The sequence below is a fragment of the Emydura macquarii genome, unplaced genomic scaffold (genome assembly GCF_026122565.2).
Source record: "Emydura macquarii macquarii isolate MOO-44397 ecotype Brisbane River unplaced genomic scaffold, CSIRO-AGI_Emac_v2 contig_3328, whole genome shotgun sequence".
NCBI lineage: Eukaryota > Metazoa > Chordata > Testudines > Chelidae > Emydura > Emydura macquarii.
In genome coordinates, this window is record NW_027133465.1 from 7,339,088 (window position 1) to 7,357,189 (window position 18,102).

The window sequence follows — 18,102 nt, forward strand, 5'->3', positions numbered from 1 at the left end:
CATGGTCCCTCCAGCGGCCGGCTCGGCCCAGAGTCACTGCCCCGAGGGGATTGCCCCAGATATTCCGTCTCCCTTCGCTTTATTTTCCTCTGATAGACCAAACTCTGCTCGTAATGGCACCGGTGCCAGCCGGTCAGTGGAGCGACTCCAGCTTTAACGTAGTCAGTGTAACCGAGATCAGGCCCTGGCCCTCATGTCCTCATTCTGCCCCCGTGGCCCACGGAAATCAACGTCCTCCCCTGGCTGTTTGTGTCTCTGTTTGTGCTAAGCCTGTAGGCAGGGCTTGTGCTATTAACTTCCCAGGAACCACAGTCTTTTATGCTGTTCTTCTTTCCCGGCAGAGCCAGTCCCAGCAGATCCGGCTCCCTTTTTCTCTCCTTACAAGTGCCCTGATCCCCTCCCACAGTGACTTTTGTTCCTTTCCCCCCCTCCCCTCCCAGCCCCTCCTGGATCCTTAGACTCAATACGCAAAGGAGGGAGCCTTCCTGAGACGTGCCATGGCAGCAGGCCACGTTCCTCTTGCAGCCGCCCAGCTGGCTTTGCCAAGGCTCTGCTTCAGGATCGGAGGGCGATGGGTTTTCCATCCCCCACCTCCTCCCACGCCTTCGGACGAAGTGGGGGCACTCAAGCTCTGCTCCGGCCCTCAGTCTTCAGGGTGGAGGCTGCACCGCCTGCGGAACTCCTGCCCGTGTTCGTGGATCCATTTGTTTGCCACTGTAAGAGAGGAGGGGGACGTGCATTGAGCGAGGGCGGCGCCGGGCCCATTAAACGGGAGAGAATCACAGAGGGTGGTGGTGGAGGAGAAGCTAAGCCAGGCAGCCCATCTTCCTGCTGCTGGAGGGGTCACACCCTGCAGCGTACGGGGAAGGGGGAGTGGTCAGTGCTAAGCCAGGCGTTCATGCTAGTCCTGGCTCAGATACCGACTCGGGGCAAGCGTCCCACCTTGCTCAGGGCCGGCTCTGCAAGGGCTCTGTCCCCAGCAGGCTGAGCCGTTTTTGCAAATCTGGCCATTTAGTTGGGTGGTGCTGAGCCTTTCAGAAAATTCTGGCCTGACGTGCTGCCTGCCTCAGTTTCCCCATTTCTACAGTGGCGAGTGTGACAGAGACACGAGGAAGGGCCGCATACCCTCCTGAGTCAGCCACCCACTCGCCAAAGAGGGCAGCAGGAGAACTCCCCGATGAGCAGGTTATTCCACAATCACTCCCACAGGCATTTGTTTTAACCTCGTCTCCTGACGCAGCTGGTTGTAGCCAGCAGCCGGGACGGGCCACTGGGAAAGTACGTGGAGATCCACACAGGACTTGGGCTACCTCTGGCCATGGAGCTGTTGCCGCTCGGGCTCTGAAGCCTGGGGAGACGGGTAGGCTTCAGGGCCGGAGTGGCAATTCTACCCAGCTCTCCGAGGGCGGGAGGCTACGACGCGGGAGCCCCAGTCCATCAACCCAGCGGGCGCTGAGGGTCACTGCCGCTTGCTGTGTGGAGCCGCTGAGCGGGATCGGGCCAGGCAGGAGCCGGCAGCACGGCTCTAATGCGTGGTGGGTGCTGTGGAGCCGACGGGCGACGCGCTTGGTGGCCATAGAAAGCAGATCTGGAGCTGGGAATCCCTCCTGTGACACCACAGGCCTGCTCCCCCCAGGGTCTTTCCTAACCGGAGAACAAGGCCCACAGGAGCGGAAGGGACCTGCTGCGTCCCTGGCGCCAGCCCCCTGCTAGTGCTAACCAGCTGTGGGAGGAGCTCGCTCACTCGCGCCATCTCGGCTTTTGTTTAGCCCCCAGACTAGCTTTATTTTTAAAGCCGCCCGCCCCTTATCCCCCTTTGAAGGACATTCATTACTATGGCACCAATAACTGTCACGGGGCTGGGCAGAGCCTGGGCTGGCCCCAGGCAGATAATCAGCAACCCCTGGCATTTTCCCAGCACGTGCCCCTGGGCCATCACCAGGCACTTAATGAGTCATGAATGAACCCTCGGCCAGCTCCTCTGTCACCAGGTAGGATTAGTGCTGCAGCTGGGGAAACTGAGGCACAGCGGGGCAGTGAAGGGACTCGTCCAAAGTCACAGACACAGTGGGGACTAGATCCGCCCCCAAGGAGTCCTGACTCCCATCCCCCTCTTCTCTAACCACTAGACATTGCTGCCAAATGGAATAAAGGTCATTTCTGTGAGGGTTTGCCATTGAAACCAGCCCACTTCTGTACGCGATACAAACTTGCCTGTTAGCCAGCACCCAGAGGCACCGAGGCAGGGCCAGCTGCCCATTGGACTGAACACCTGGTGATGCTCTGCTTCGACCAGCCTCGGTCCATTCAGAACGACGCCTCCTGCCACCCAGTGGTGCGGCTTTCCTTGCTGACAGGAGGTGGGGGGAGGGCAGGAAGTGCTTGGGAGTGAGCATGTCCTGGGTGGAACCTGCGGGTGGGCGCAGCAGCTGGATCTTGCCAGGGCTATCATGGCCTAGCGGCAGCACTGACACAGCCCGTGGCAGGCTTGTCTGTCCTGCGTGCTTGGTCTGGGACATCCCGCAGGGGGCTGGAGTCAGGGCAGTCAAAGCGAAACTCCAGAGCGCTGCAATACAGCCCCCCAGCCGAACACGCCTGCTGCATGGCGCCCCGGCACATGGGGGACTGAGGGGCGCACCTGCGCGCTAACGCCAGGAGGGGCTGCAGGCAGCTTCCTTGCAGCGACTGCGTTTGTGCAGCACCTGACGCACTGGGCCCCGAGCCTGGCCAGCGCATTGGAGCGCTGCCGCAATACACACGACTCATCAGAAAAGCCCAAGGTCACAGAGGGAGACCCCCCGATCCCCTGCCATCTAGCCAAGCACTCAGACCACCCCTCCCTCTCTAAGGTGCACAAGAAGAGGCACCATCCCCCTTTTCAACCTCCACCGTAACGGCCCAGCCTCCAACTCTTGCATTTTCCACTGCTGTTTTCAGCATCTCCCCAGCTCTCTGTTCTAGTGGGATCCAAGCCCAGGATGCGCGGGGAGGACTTCCATTCCATTAGCACCGCTGTGGGGGGCGGTAGCAGGGCCCACCCTGCCCGCTGATGGGGAGTGAGGGGCCGGGAGGGGCGACAGCTGTCTGCTCTCTAACCTGTTACCACCATCCCACAGGTCTCTGACACGCCTCTCCAGCGCTGCCAGTGGAGCCAGTGCCAGGGCCAAAATTGCTGGACCGTCTGCATTGCCTGGCTTTACAAGCTGGCTCTTGGGCCCAGGCCTCCCGGCCCTGTCTGCGCTCTGGACAGCCTCCCCCGTCCCCAGGGCTGCAGCATGGAAAAAAATTGCTGGACAGAAAATCAGACAAGTGCTAATAACCAGCCAGCTCCTCTGGCCTAGAGTGAATCCTTGTACTACATGTCAGAGTGTGGGGAATGCGCCTCAGTTGTGTTCCTACACCCAGGGGACTGGCCTGAAAACCCATGGCAGCATATTCACATTGCTTTTGCTGGCCCATTTGAAGGAAGCATGCTCCTTGTGGTTGCGGACGCCCGCTCTAAATGGCCAGAAGACTCTGTAATGCCGTCCACTGCTGCTGAAATTACGATCCAAAAACGGTGTGAAATCTTTAGTCGTTTCGGTCTGCCAGAACAACTTGTGAGAGACAACGGCCCGCAGTTCGGCTCTCAGGCGTTTGAAAAAGTTATGAAAGCCAATGGGATACATCATGTCACTGCTGCACCAATGGATGAGCTGAAAGGTTTGTGCAGCCCATGAAACAAGATCTGCAAGGGGACATGCGTCCATTCAAAAGCATCTCGACACCTTCTTACTATCCTACAGAAACACGCCTCATGCTACAACCAAAGCCTCCCCGGCCTTTCTAATGATGGGACGACAGCTGCGCACTTGCTTTGATCTGCTGACACCCGCCAAAGCCCGACAAATTGTGCAACGTCACCAGCAAAACCAAGTCATTAGACGTGCACACAGAGCAAAAGACCGAATCTTTAGTGCTGGCCAGCCTGGCCTAGGTCGGAACGATGCTTCTGCAGCTAAATGGGTCCCTGCTACAGTCATGGCCCAAACAGGACCTGTTTCCGACACTCTCCAGACTGGCGAGGATCTCACCTGGCGGCGTCATGTTGATGGGGTGGTGCCAGGTCATACGTGTCCCAAGGACACATCTCCAGTTGAGCTGCCTGACCTCACCATTACAGGTGAGCTATCGAGTCGAGCGTCACCCGTCCCTGACTCCCCTTCTCCATCCACCGCTGCAGCCGAAACAGCCCCTCCCGTTCAAGCGGACACAACAGCCTCACCTGTTTGAGCTACGAGGCCTGAGCCCATCATTAGACCTGCACCAATAACACCTTCCGGTGCAAGAACACCAGAAGTCAGCCATAATCCACCTACAGAGAGAGATGGCCTCCTCGACGGCAGGATCTTTAGCTAGGGCAACCTCACGTTACGGGGCAGAATAATCCCCGGGGCTTAGCCGGAAAATGAGGCAGTGTATTCCCTCATTCCCTAGGTTAGTGATTGTTCTGTTCAATGGGCGTTTTCATTAACGGGGGAGGAATATGTTGTGTATTTTGTGTCTTGCTTAATTGCCTAGGTTGCTGTAACAACAGAGCTTAGCTTGTTGCCATAGCAATGGAGTTAGACTATTAGGGGATAGCTCAGCCAGTCCTGGCTGGTTTTAGTGTAGTTCAATACAGACTTGTCCTGGGTTTGCGTCTCTCTGTGCTCCGTGCTGCTTTCTCTCGGAATACAAGTACTCTCCAGGGATTTAACGTAACAACGGGCATACACGGTAAACCAGCCAGGCAGCAGTCTAGACGCATGCCTGCGGCGTGGGCCAAAGGCCACGCGTGGGAATCAGGGGCGCTGTATGCTAGTCTTGGCTCTTCATTGATACCATGTGGGTCCCTGCACAAGTCATGTCACTGCTCCATGCCTCAGTTTCCCCACCTGTAAAACGAGGATGAGGTCCGCCTTTGTAAAGTGCTTTAGGAGCCTTGAATCCCTAAATACTACCATGGGGGGGGGAGGGGCGTATTTGATTGTGATCTCTGGGTGTTGTGAGCCTGTCAGCTCTCAAAAGCTAAGTAACATCACTTTGGTACACTATGTGGATGGGAAACCTCCATCAACAACTAGAGCAAAGACGTGGTAATCCAGTAGGTGCTGCTCACTGTCTGTCTAGAGCTTTTGGATGAAGTGTAACACCAAGGTCCTGACCACGTGTGGCTGTTAAAGATCTTGTCGCTTTTTACATGAGTCAAGGTGTGCGCGCCAAATTCTACGTCTGGACATTACCCCCCCACCCGCTTTCCTAAATTCCCCCCGGCATGTCAGGCAGATACAGTATTCACCGCTTCCTGCCATGCAGCACTGCTGTGAACACTTAAACAGCTGCCAGGCTTCACCCCAGAGGTGGCTGCATTTTAGAAGGGGCGAAGTGATGTCTGAGTAACCCCCATGTCGACATCACTTTTTGCAAAGTGCCGGCACTTCTGGTGTGGTGGGTGCTCTCAAAGGGCAGAGCCTTATTCGTGATTTGAAGGTGTCTCTCGTCCGCTGCCTGCTCCCTCTGGCTTGTAGCTATTTTGGCGTTGCTGCCCCATCGCATCAGTACTTCCTTCCTGTTCTAGCACTCCCACCCTGGGCAGACCGGCTCGATGCCCTCTGCCAGGCCAGCCCCTGCCCGCGTCACACTCCATCCGGGTTTCACAGAAGAGCACCTGACCCGGGAGGCTAGCAGACCGGGCATTGCGACGATCTCCGGCGTCTCTTACCCCACTTGTCTCCCACCAGGACTGGGCAGCCCGCGTGGAGGGTATCCTCGTTCCCGGCTCCATTCCTGTGAAGGTTCCACCAAAACAGAGCTGCATTCTGGAAACGAGACAAGACACCTGCTGGGTCTGCAGCTCATCCACAGCCCCACGGTACATTCTGCCCCCAGGATGGCCACTGTCACACACACATACATGCACTGAAATGACCTGTTTGTGTCTGTGGTGCCTAAGGTACATGCTAGTTTCATTGCTCAGGAAAAAAAAGTTGGTGACGGAGCAGTTTATTTTATACACACCCTTATGATTCAGCCTGTTCCCATTGCACTGCAGGGGACCTCGACAATTGCTTTGAAAAGTTTGCAAACTGCCACTGCCATTTAGCACTCCCTGGGAACAGAGACCCCATAGCACAATGGGGCAACAGCTGTCTTGTGGCTAAAGCACTGAACCGTGTGTCAGGAGACCTGGCTCGGCCATGAACTCGTCCTGTGCTCTCGGGCAAATCACCTCTGCGGCCTCAGTTTCCCTATGTGTAAAATGGTGATAATAACGCTACTTCCCAGGAGTGCTTGGGGCTTAATTTGTAAAGGATTTTGAGATCCTGTGGTGAAAGAATCATAGAAGATGAGGGTTGGAAGGGACCTCAGGAGGTCAGCCTGCTCAAAGCAGGACCAACCCCCAACTAAAGGTGCAATGTTATTTAAACATTACCTAATCCACACACCAGCCCTGCAAGGGAAGGATTATCAGCTCCCTTTTACAGATGAGGCAGAGAGATCGAATGAAATTCAGACAAAATTCATCCTGGCTTCCTCAGGCACTTAATGAACTAGCTGAAGCAATCTCGGAACCCTTAGCAATTATCTTCAAGCACTCCTGGAACACGGTGAGGTCCCAGAGGACTGGAGAAGGGCAAATGTAGTGCCTGTGTTTAAAAAGGGGAACAAAGAGGACCCAGGGAATGATAGACCACTCAGCCTAACTTCGATACTTGGAAAGATACTGGTGCAAATTATTAAGCAATCAGTTTGTGAGCACCTGGTGGATAAAAGCATGGATTTATCCAGCCCAAAACATGCCAAACCAACCCCATTTCCTTCTTTGACAGGGTTACTGGCCTAGTGGACAGGAAGGAAGCAGTAGACGTGATATATCTTTAGTTCAGTAAGGCCTTTGACACAGTCCCACATGACAGTCTCAGAAGCAACCTAGGGAAATTTGGTCCACATGAAATTACAATGAGGTAGGTGCACAGCTGGTTGAAAGGCCATCCTCAAAGAGTCGTTATCAATCGTTACTGTCAAAATGGAACGGCGTCGCTACAGTGGGTCCCGCACGGATCGGTGTTTGTTTGTTCAGTGCATTTCAATATTTCCTTTAATGACTTGGATAATTAAGTGGAGAATATGTGTATAAAATGTGCAGGTGACTCCAGGCTAGGAACGGATGCATGCATGCCGGACAGGATTCGAATTTAAAATGCCCTTGACAAATTAGAAAATTGGTCTGAAATCAACCAGAAGAAATTCAGTTAATGATAATGCAAAGTGCTCCACTTGGGAAGGAAGAAAACCAAATGCGGAGCTACAAAACGGGGAATCAAATGCAGGGCTGCAAACCGGTCTTGGTGGTAGTCCTGTTGAGAAGGCTCTGGGGCTCAGACTGGATTACAAATTGAATATAAATCAACAGCGTGCTGCAGTTGCAAAAAAGGCTGCTCTCATTTTGGGGTGTTTTAACAGGAATGTCACATGTAAAAGACGGGAGATAACTGTACCACTCTACTTAGCCCTGGGGAGACCTCAGCTGGGTACTCTGTCCAGTTCTGGGCACCACACTTTAGGAAAGACGTGGATAAACTGGTGAGCCCAGAGGAGGGCAACAAAAATGATCAAAGGTTTAGAAAACCTGACCTACGAGGAAAGGTTAAAAGAACTGGGCATGTTTAGTCTTGAGCCAAGAAGCCTGAGAGGGGACCTGATAAAAGTCTGCCAATCTGTTCAAAGCTGCTATAAAGAGAACGGGGCTCGATTGTTCTCTGTGCTCACTGAAGGTCGAACAAGAAGTAATGGGCTTAATCTGCAGCAAGGGAGATTTAGGAAAAACGTTCTATGTAGAAGGGCAGTTAAGCGCTGGAAAAGGTTCCCAAGGGAGGCTGTGGAATACCCGTCACTGGAGGTTTTTAAGAAAAAGATTGAACAAACACCTCTCGGGGCTGGCCTAGGCTTACTTGTCCCTGTCTCAGCGCAGGGGGCTGGACTTGATGACTCTGATTCTAAGATTAAGTGATTTGCCCAAAGCCCCAGGACAGTGGTTTTCAACCTTTTTTCATTTGCAGACCCCTAAACAATTTTGAACGGCGGTGGGGACCCCTTTGGAAATCTTAGACACTGTCTGCAGATGCAGACCGCAGGTTGAAAACCACTGCCCTAAGAAACGGGGGGTAGCACTGGTATTAGGCCCCCCAGATCCCCACTCCCAGGTCTGTGCTCAGACCACATTTCTCCTCCAAAATATGTCTGATAACCCAGTTCAGAGTCCCTCCAGAATGTATCTCATCCTGCCTCCTCCCCAACAGGTGGCACTGAGTGGGAACTGTTCCTACAAGACAGTGATGGGGACCGGGTAGTGACTCTGCCCGCATTACACGGTGCATCTAATTTTGGAAGCAGACTCTGCGGTCTTGTGATCTGAGCAATGCATTCTCATAGGGCCAGGATCTCACTGACGCCAGGGTCCCTGAAGGCCCCTTTGTGCAGGCAGAGTGGGCTAAAGGGCTCCGTGGAAAGGAGGATCAGCGCCAATTAAAACCCCAAACTGTGAGAAACTCACCTGGCTGGCGGCTTCTCAGCCTGGGTTCAAGCAAACACATCCAGATTGCAAGGCCAAACCTGCCCCCCTGCCCCTGCCCAAGTGTCAGGAGAGACCAGCTCCAGAGGGGAACTTTGCAGCTCACCCCCAGCTATACAATGGGCTGAACCAAGCCACCAGATCCAAAGCTTTGGATACGGTCTCCCACAGTATTCTTGCCAGTCAGTTACAGACGTATGGGTTGGAGGAATGGACTGTAAGGTGGATAGAGAGCTGGCTAGATCATTGAGCTCAACGGCTAGTGATCAATGGCTCGATGTCTAATTGGCAGCCGATAACAAGCGGAGTGCCCCAGGGGTCAGTTTTGTTCAACATCTTCATTAATGATCTGGAGGATGGGGTGGATTTCACCCTCAGCAAGTTTGCAGATGACACTAAGATAGGGGGTAGATACGCTGGAGGGCAGGGATAGGATACAGAGTGATCTAGACAAATTGGAGGATTGGGCCAAAAGAAATCTGATGAGATTCAACAAGGACAAGTGCAGAGTCCTGCACTTAGGACGGAAGAATCCCATGCACTGCTACAGACTGGGGACCGACGGTTCTGCAGAAAAGGACCTGGGGGTTACAGTGAACAAGAAGCTGGATATGAGTCAGCAGTGTGCCCTGATTGCCAAGAAGGCTACTGGCATATTGGGCTGCATTAGTAGGAGCATTGCCAGCAGATCGCGGGAAGTGATTGTTCCCCTGTATTCAGCACTGGTGAGGCCACATCTGGAGTACTGTGTCCAGTTTTGGGCCTCCCACTATATGAAGGATGTGGACAAATTGGAGAGAGTCCAGTGGAGGGCAATGAAAATGATGAGGGGACTGGAGCACATGACTTACGAGGAGAGGCTGAGGGAACTAGGCTTGTTTAGTCTGCAGAAGAGAAGTAGGAAGGAGGATTTGATAGCAGCCTTTAACTACCTGAAGGGGGGTTCCAGGGAGGATGGGGCTAGGCTGTTCTCAGTGGTGGCAGATGACAGAACTAGGAGCAATGGTCTCAAGTTGCAGTGGGGGAGGTCTAGGCTGGATATTAGGAAAAACATTTTTCCCTAGGCGGGTGGTGAAGCACTGGAAGGGTTACCTAGGGGGGTGCTGGAATCTCCATCTTTAGAGGTTTTTAAGCTGCGGCTTGACAAAGCCCTGGCTGGGATGATTTAGTTGGGGTTGGTTCTGCTTTAAGCAGGGGCTGGACTAGATACCTCCTCATCTTCTATGATTCTGTGATCTAGCCACTCCTGATCTCCGGGGAAGTTTGGCTTGGGACTGGCGTGGCTCCTGCCCGGAGGAGGGTAGCTGTTTGGGGAGAGCTCCCCTGTGTGTCTGCGGGGGTGTGTGTGTGTGTGTGTGTGTGTGTGTGTGTCAGACACTGAGCTCCAGCCAAACTTTGTGGGATGCAAACCATTCTGAACAAGCCAAAGCTGCGCCCAGCTCCGTGTGCCATGCTCTACCTGGGACACCCCTGCGCTGGCACCTGTCTCTCTGGGAACAGGCTGTTGTTTGACACAGTCTGGGCCTAGGACATGACTGCAGTTCCCGTTGTCCAGCCAGAACAGCAGCATCCCCAGCCAGGCACTTGCTAGCGTGTTCGACAGTCTAACAGTGGATGTCCCACGGGAGGGAGCGTCCACGGCGGCCCCACTGGGATATGTTCTCTATGGAAATGGCAGGCCGGAATTCATGGTGCAGTGACCTCAGGGCATGGATGGCCCTGCCCAGCCGTGTCGGAGAGACTGTATTTCCGGAGATACACCGCCACTCACCTTGACCACAGGCACGCTGAAGTTGGCATAGATAAAGGCCGTGGACCCGCCGGCTTCCACCGAGCTCAGCTGAAAAACAAGGTTAGGGCCCACAGTGATGCTGCGCGATGCTCCTTCCCAGGGAGGCGCGTGACCCGGGAGGCTGGTTTTTTTCACAGGGGGAAAACTGAGGCACGGAGCAACTCTCTGATTTGCTGGAGCTCACCCTGCATGACTCTGCCCCTCCCTGCTTGTCTGTTCGTGTCTTTTATTGCCTCGCTCCCTGCTGTGCCACTGCTGCCTTTAAGCCAGTGTGTTGGCTTCTCTCGCAGACTTCTCTGTATTTTTTTTAACACTGCCTGGCTCACGCTCCCGGAGCTAACTCGGATCACAGTGCACATAACCTGCAAGGGCAGATTTAGGCTGCTGTGAGCTGCTAAATGGTGCATTTGTACCAACCCTGGGCCCAGGTTCTGCAGAATCTGAGCTTTCATTAGACATTTCATTAGCTTTCATATGTCCAGCCCAGAAGTCCCCAAACTTGGGAGGGGGAAGGGCAAAGAGGAACAGTCAGGGTGTGTGGCAGGGCCCGGGACAGCCCCCACAGGGAGCAGGGAGGGAGTGCCACCCAACCCCACCCTGAGCTCTGCTCTGGCCCTGCCCCTAGCTGTGGCCCCTGGCTCGGCCGTTGCTGCTCACCTCGACCCACAGCTCCCGGCCGTGGCCTCCAGGGTCTCTGGTCTCCATGGACCCCAGGGCCCCTGGCTGCCCACAGCTCTACACCCACCCTCAGCCCCCGGCCCTGACCACAGCCCCCTGACCGTGGCCCTGCTCCCAGCCCCAGCTGGGGGAAGAGTGGTGGGGTGTGGACAGGACAAGGGGGGCATGCGGTAAAAAGGTTGGGGACCACTAGTCTAGCCCTACTGAGAGGGAAGAAAACCTCCTGCATGTGATCTGATGGGGGGCTGTATCCCAGAGCTCAGAGAGGTGTGGACTGCCTTAATCCATCTCAATGAGGTGTTAACCCTGAACCCTAATGACTGCCTGAAACATTATTAACTCTTTCACTGCTGATAATTTTAATCAGAAACATCCAGCTGGTCTGGGATTGAGGACAGAGCTTGCCTAGAGCAGATTTGCTCTTAGCCTGACCCCTTCAGCTGGGAATAGAAACCAGGAGGCTCTCTGCTCTAACCACTAGTCCACAACACATCTTATAGCCTGACATAGTTGCAGGCGGCAGTTCAGCTTAGCGTGATCGATGGTCCCTGCGAACGTTATGCCGAGGCATCTTTTAACCACCCTTCACGCTCACTGAGAAACAAAAGCCTGCCCAGACCCCAGCTGGCAGGGAATACTCACATAGATCATGACCGTGGCCAATCTGTTACCCGCCTTCATTCTGTAAAGGGGACTCTTTCTCGACTGCATCAAAAGAGAACAGTTGTTCGTTCATGGATCCAGCCCCGGCGCACTATTCATTACAGAGCTCACCTTTACCAGCTCTATGGGACAGGGCTTTGTGCTCAAAGGAACCCCTTTGAAGCAGTTCAGGCCAAAAATAGTCAAAGCATATGCACTGGATTCTGTTCTATTTACCATCCCCGACATCAAGGCCTCACGTGCAAGTCTTTCCCACAATGGAAGCAATGAATGTGGAGCAGATTCCGATCTAAGTGACACTCGTGTTAATCAGGAGTCACTCCACTGAAATCAGCAGTCACCCAGGTATAGGACAGGTGCAAGTGAGATCAGAACCCAGCCTGTTGTTTAATACGTGGAGAACTGGCTTTAAAATGCCAATTCTTTTTCACTGGAAATGTGAAAAATGTTCATTATTTCAAAGTTTCCCATGGAAACGTTTTGTCGTTTTCACTGAAGTGCCCCAGGCCAAAACCGGGATATTTTCCAGTAAAATGTTTCAGTTTAAAAACACTGATTTTTTTTTTTTTTTTACCCCCAGCCAAGGATTTGTTTTATTGAAAAAAATTCCCCGTTCCATTTTTTCAACAAAAAGCCTACAAAAGACCCATCCGGCCTCCTGTCCTGTGGGTGGCAGATTCCTTCATGAGAACAAGGCCAATTGGAATATGTTACAGGAAATTCCAGCCCATAGCAGGTCCTCCACATGGGGGAGGGGAAAGGGTACTCTTTACCGGGGCCCGGAGGCTCTGGGGGGCCCAGCCCAGGCTGCAACCTCCATTGCCCCCATTACGGGAGGGGGCCCGTGTTAAAAGTTTGTACTGGGACTGAAAAAATTAGGTTTGGGCCCTGGCCCTAAGGCACCACTGATTACAGGTGATCTGGGCAGTGATGCCTCTTTGTCCAGCTTCTCTGTCACACCAAGAGACCTTGGAGTTCCAGAAGTGAAGTATTTTTTAAGTCAGGTGAAAAGGATCTTCAAAAGAATCCCCTGAAATAAACAGACTTATCAGTGTGATAGCCCCGGGGCGGTACTGAAACACTTGAAACTGCTATGTGACCCTGTGAGCCCCAACAAAGGCCGAGGGAAAGACTCCCATTGACTTCAGTAATCATTGGATCAGGCTCTATGTGAAAATCACCCTGCACCGGCGCTCCAGATTGTGCTCCTGTGTCACTGGCTTTGTTACTTACAGTGGCGTGGTCAAAATGAGGCTCGTAGTGTCCGCCTAGCCCATAATTCACCACCTGCAGGTACTCGGCATAGGGCGGCCGGACGTTCAAGCCAGTCAGGGCCGCAATCCTCTGATCCAATGACACGATCACTGGGTCGACGGTGTCTTTCAGCCAGGCACTGGAACGCACAGCAGACAGGATCAGAGGGTTCCTCCCAAACAGCTGGCAGCGGGAACCTGACACGTGGAATCTATTCTCAACGCCCCGTGAGCCAGAGTCACCCAGCCACGTCAGTCGAGTTCCACCAGGGGAAAGCTCCACGGGAAAGAATTGGGCCCCACATTTGTAAGGTACAGTAGGGTTGGGGTTATTATCCTTATGGGACAGAGAGGGAAACTGAGGCACAGAGAGGAAAAGAGCCAGATTTTTGAAAAGGGAAAATCCACTTGTGTGCATGCGCCTCATTCGCACGTGCAATAAGACCATGATCTACGGCCCACTGAAGTCAATGGGCGTCTTTTCACTGACGCGAATGGGCTTCAGGCCAGGCTCCAAGGACCAGACTTGTAAAGGTATTAGGCACCTATCTGCATCGTTGGGCGCCTAAATACCTTTACAAATCTAGTGCTAGGTGACTTGTCCAAGCTCACACAGTGAGCAGAGCCGGGAAAAAAACCCAGGTCTCCTGTTCCTGAAACAAAATCAGCCTCCCACCTGCCTACAAGATGCTGCTTGTGGCTGAATCCCTCACTCAGAGGCAGGTGCATGGCAGAGGGCTCAGCTGTTTTTTGAAGGTTGACATATAAAATGGATCCAGCAAAGAGATCTTCAGTTTTCTGGAGGTGGTTTCACTCCCTGCAGCCCTGGAAGCTGAGGGCTCTGCCTGGAGTATTTATGTACAAGGGCTTTGCCTTGTAATGGTCCTGCAGGCAGCATGGTTTGGATTAGAGCATGGAAACCTTATTCTTCTACCAAAGCTGTTTGTTGACATTGGCTCCGCTGTCATCCAGCCTTTCAGAGAGTTTCAGAATCTAATCCTCTGCCAGATGCTGTTCTCCGCTTTAGCTAGCCACCCACCAGAACCGGCACCCTGGATCCAAACTCTGCGGGGTGGAGGGAAATCTAAACCCAAATAGAAATTCCACACACGGCCCTATTTTATTGTTATTATATGACAGTTGTCAGTGCCTCATTGTGCTAGGCGCTGTACATGCTCACATTGTCAGCGAGCTCCAGATCCTCAAAGCCACTTCAGCACTAATTGCCTTTGATTCCAATGGGAGTGCAGTGCCCAGATACCTTTGAGGATCTGAGCCACAGTCCCTGCCCCAAAGAGCTTACAATAGGAATAGAGAAAACAGGCAGAAGGGGGGGGAAAAGGAAGGCATATTGCATCCCCATTTTACAGAAGGACAACTGAGGCTCAGAGAGGTTAGGTTACGTCTACACTGCAATAAAAGACACTTGTGAGCTACAGCAACCCAGCCATCCAAAGAGAGAATATTGCAAAGGCATCAGGCTCCCCCCCCCCAGCACTCCTGCCGTTCCCAAAGGCTCTGTGCCAACGCTGTTAAGATAGAAGAATGCCCATGTTGGAGCTGGCACCAGTTTAGCTAACTTGCAAATTCTGAGCCCAGACCGAGCCCCAGGCTGAACTACATAAACACCAAGGCTGCTGCCTCTGCAGCCGCTTTTGGTTTTCAGGGATGTGCAGAAAAGCGGGAGCGGCCTGACGATCATGAAGGGGCCAGAAAGTAAATCATCTCTCATCTCAACGGCTGCTTCTTGCCAATGGCCGTGAACTGCTGCCCGGGAGTGGAGTCACATTACACAGCTCGGGCGAGTCATCAGGGCAGAATGTGGCAGCAGGAGCTCGCCATAAGGAACACATCATCTGCTGGCTAACATGTAACTGAATCCCGCCCAGCCAGACGCCCGAAGAGCCTCATTTGCTGGATTGTTTTTTCACCGGCGTGATTTTCAGAGTCGTTACGAGGTTTGTAGAGAAACCAGGTTCACACCCGGAACATTAAACCTGGAGACAAGGCTCATCTTCCCTTTTACATCGGATCTTTATAGTGACCAATGTCGCCTGCTGGTTCGAGCAGGGGCTTAGGCGTTAGAATGGTTGGGTTTAGTTTTCCCTCTGCCACTCACTTACTGTGTCACCTTGGACAAGGCTCTGTGCCTCAGTTTACCCCATCTGTATGACAGCAGTAATTATACTAATTACTATGAGTAATTATACTAATTATACTAATACTAATTATACTAATACCTCTTTGCAGAGGTGATGGCTAGTGAATGTTCACGAAGGGCTTTCAGATGCTCAGAGGGGAAGCGCTGGGTATCTCAGTAGGGGTTTCTCAATCAGATGCTGTCTGCAATGGCAGTGAGTTCATCTGGCTAGGGGATCAAGGTCATTGTCTTTTCAATTAATGTATCTAGTTATCATTTTCTTCTCCCCATGTTTTAACCCTCCCCTCCCTTTTCTGGGTGCTGTCATGACAAACACCTTCTCGTTGGCAATGGGGTGATTTCTGCCAGTGCCCCTTCTGCCTTCTTTAGCAGCCCCCCGGAGTGGCGGGAGTTAAGAGTCCGCCCTCTCCTGCTGGCTGTGGGCCTGGGCGTGGAATTCCAGCGTTAAATGGGGTGTCTCGGGATGACGCTGCGAGGTTGCACCGTCTGGTAAGCCTGGAAATATTTACTGGGATGGCTGCAAATCCACACTGCTCTGGGCCTGGCTTCTGGATTTAACTCTTTCCTCCTGTGCAGGGAGCCGGAGTAACTGGTGGAACAATCCTTTCTGTCTCAGCGAAGCTTCCCTGAAGCTTCCCCAGAGCGTGATCGTCCAGAGTTCCAGCCGCTCATTCTCACAGAGCTGCAGACTGAAAAGCCGGTAACTGCGGGGGAGTCCAGAGACCAGATAAGGGATGTACAGCCCCGCACGCCCTGCGCTATCTCTGCTTGAGCGATAAAAATAGACGTGACGCCGCCGCCGTGGGAGGGGCTAGCCACCCTGAATACGTCCCTAGGGTCTCAGACAGGACCCTGCTCGAGGCAGCTAGCCCGTCCTGCTGCTCGCGCAGCCACACTCTATTTTTAGCATGCTAGCTCGATCGGATCTAGCGCGGGTCTGGCTCCTCGAGCTGGGAAGTGCCCCTCCAGCCCCAGTGTAGACGCACTCTGGGAGACAAACGTTCCCAGCTCCCAGTGTGAGGTGACTTCAGGGGTCTCGGTCCCTTCCATTGTTACCCCAGCATGTTTCCTGGCAGGCAGTCTAAGCCTGATTCCCTCCTTGCGTACGCTGAGGTCAATCGGGCGTGACTCCTGGACGGAGTTTACACTGGGCAAGCGAGATGCAAAGCAAGCCTCCTGTGTGAATTTGGGCACAAACGTAATTCCTCAGCTGGACAAAAGAGGGCAATCGTCCTTCCCTTGGTCATCCTATCCCTTGTCGATCTGTAAGATCTTCAGGGCAGGGGTGCTCTCTCCTGGGTGTGTCTACACTGCAATCTGGGATGCGACTGCAGCACATGGAGCCAGAGCTTGGGTGCCCATAGCCATGTCGCCGCAGCGGCACGGACTAGCTGCTCAGACACAGCGAGCTGGGCACACACTTGGGCAGCTAACCCGCGCGGCTGCAGCTTCATTGCTAGGGGTAACGGAGCTAGCCAGCTGCAGTCCCCCCATCGCGGTGGAGACGTGCCCTGTGTGTTCGTACAGCACCTAGCACAATGGGACTCTGGTCTAGTTGGGGCCTCTAGGCCGGACCTGCTGTCATATGATTAATAATAAGACGGGTCAGAAGGCATAGCAGGGAAACCCTTTCACCTGGGCCACCACAGCAAGGGAGTTCAACCCGGCATGGAATTCCAGCTGGGAGAGCCCTGGCAAACGACCACCGGGGCCGGGGGTGGGTTAATTACCTCTTACTGATCCGGTATTCAGCTTTCTGCTGCTCCTCTCCTGAGGCAACCACCGATCTCTGCAGCTGAGCGGCAGGGAGACAAGAGATAAGAAGAGAATGTAACCAACAGGGAAGCTGCAGCCGCAGCCCTCCGGCGGAGGCAGGCTTGTGCACTCCCGGCTGGATTAAGGCCGGCGCTGTGGATCTGTGGAGTCGGGCCCTGTGTCAGGATGGGGCCCATAAAGTCAGGGTCCAAGCTGGGGCGCTATTACCCAGCCCGTGACGGCAGGGCACCGACAGGGCCCCCGCATGGGAGGGGAAAAGGATACATTTTACTGGGGCCCGGAGGCTCTGGGGGTTATTGGCTGGCAGCGTCGCCCCGCAGGTTCTCTCCCCACTGATGGGCCGATCCAGCTGGCTGCTAGCTGAGTTGTAACAGGAACAGGCCTGCCTGTAACGGGGCCGACTCTGCGAGGTCCCACAGCCTCGCAGAGACCATCACACACCAGCAACGGGAGCGGGAGGAGAGCGGGGCCCAGCAACAGCCGCAGGACGGCAGCTGCGCTGACGACTCGTCGGCCCTGGATTCAGTTACTAAGCTCCACACGGACCAGTTTGCTCTGTTACCAAGGCACCAGATCCTCCTCCGGGGAGCCTGCCCAGGAAGCTAAATGTCTGTGGTTCACTTCAGAATAAACCGTTTAAACTCAGGGCTGCCGAGCCGGCTGGGTCTGTCCCTCTCTCTTTGTTACCTCTCCAGAGAGCGGCTTCTTGCTTTGGTTCCCCTGGCTGGGGCATAACTCGCCCCTAGCCCCCTGCCCTTCCAAGGAACCAGCCGCCCGACCATCTCACCCCCCGCTGTACGATCACTAGCGAATTTCCAGCCCCGTTCCACGCGGGGACCCAGCAATCGGTGCAGACAGCCAGGCCGAAAACGGGTTAGGCCGGCCGGTCGTTCATGTGTCTCAAATGGCTCCTGGGGTCAGGAACTTAGCTAGATTCATAGATCATAAGGCCAGCGAGGACCACAGAGCTCCCCTAGTCTGGCCTCCTGCAGGAGAGCTCTGGGCCGCTCGCACGCTTGTCTCTTCCACCAACCGACCTCGGGCCCATAAAAGATATCACCTCTCCCCACCGTGTCTCTCTGCTCCAACATGGCTACAGCCACCTTAGAACTTCCCTGACACAATTCCTGGCTGATCTTCTCCAAAAACACCCCGTCTTGAAACAGCTTTCATCTGCTCCCGTCCG

The 18,102-nt window shown here is 53.9% G+C and overlaps 1 protein-coding gene across 1 annotated transcript in view; it reads right to left on the reverse strand.

Moving 5' to 3' along the window:
• Window positions 1-460: 460 nt before the first annotated feature.
• Window positions 461-18,102, reverse strand: part of P4HA3 (prolyl 4-hydroxylase subunit alpha 3) — a 39,366-nt gene continuing 21,724 nt past the window's right edge. Inside the window, exons 8-13 of the mRNA XM_067533203.1 lie at window positions 16,871-16,935; window positions 12,960-13,119; window positions 11,706-11,768; window positions 10,365-10,433; window positions 5,744-5,840; window positions 461-714 (exon numbers count right to left, since the gene is read on the reverse strand). Of these exons, the coding sequence (XP_067389304.1) occupies window positions 644-714; window positions 5,744-5,840; window positions 10,365-10,433; window positions 11,706-11,768; window positions 12,960-13,119; window positions 16,871-16,935 (525 nt within the window). The 3' untranslated portion in view covers window positions 461-643. The remainder of the gene's footprint in view (window positions 715-5,743; window positions 5,841-10,364; window positions 10,434-11,705; window positions 11,769-12,959; window positions 13,120-16,870; window positions 16,936-18,102) is intronic.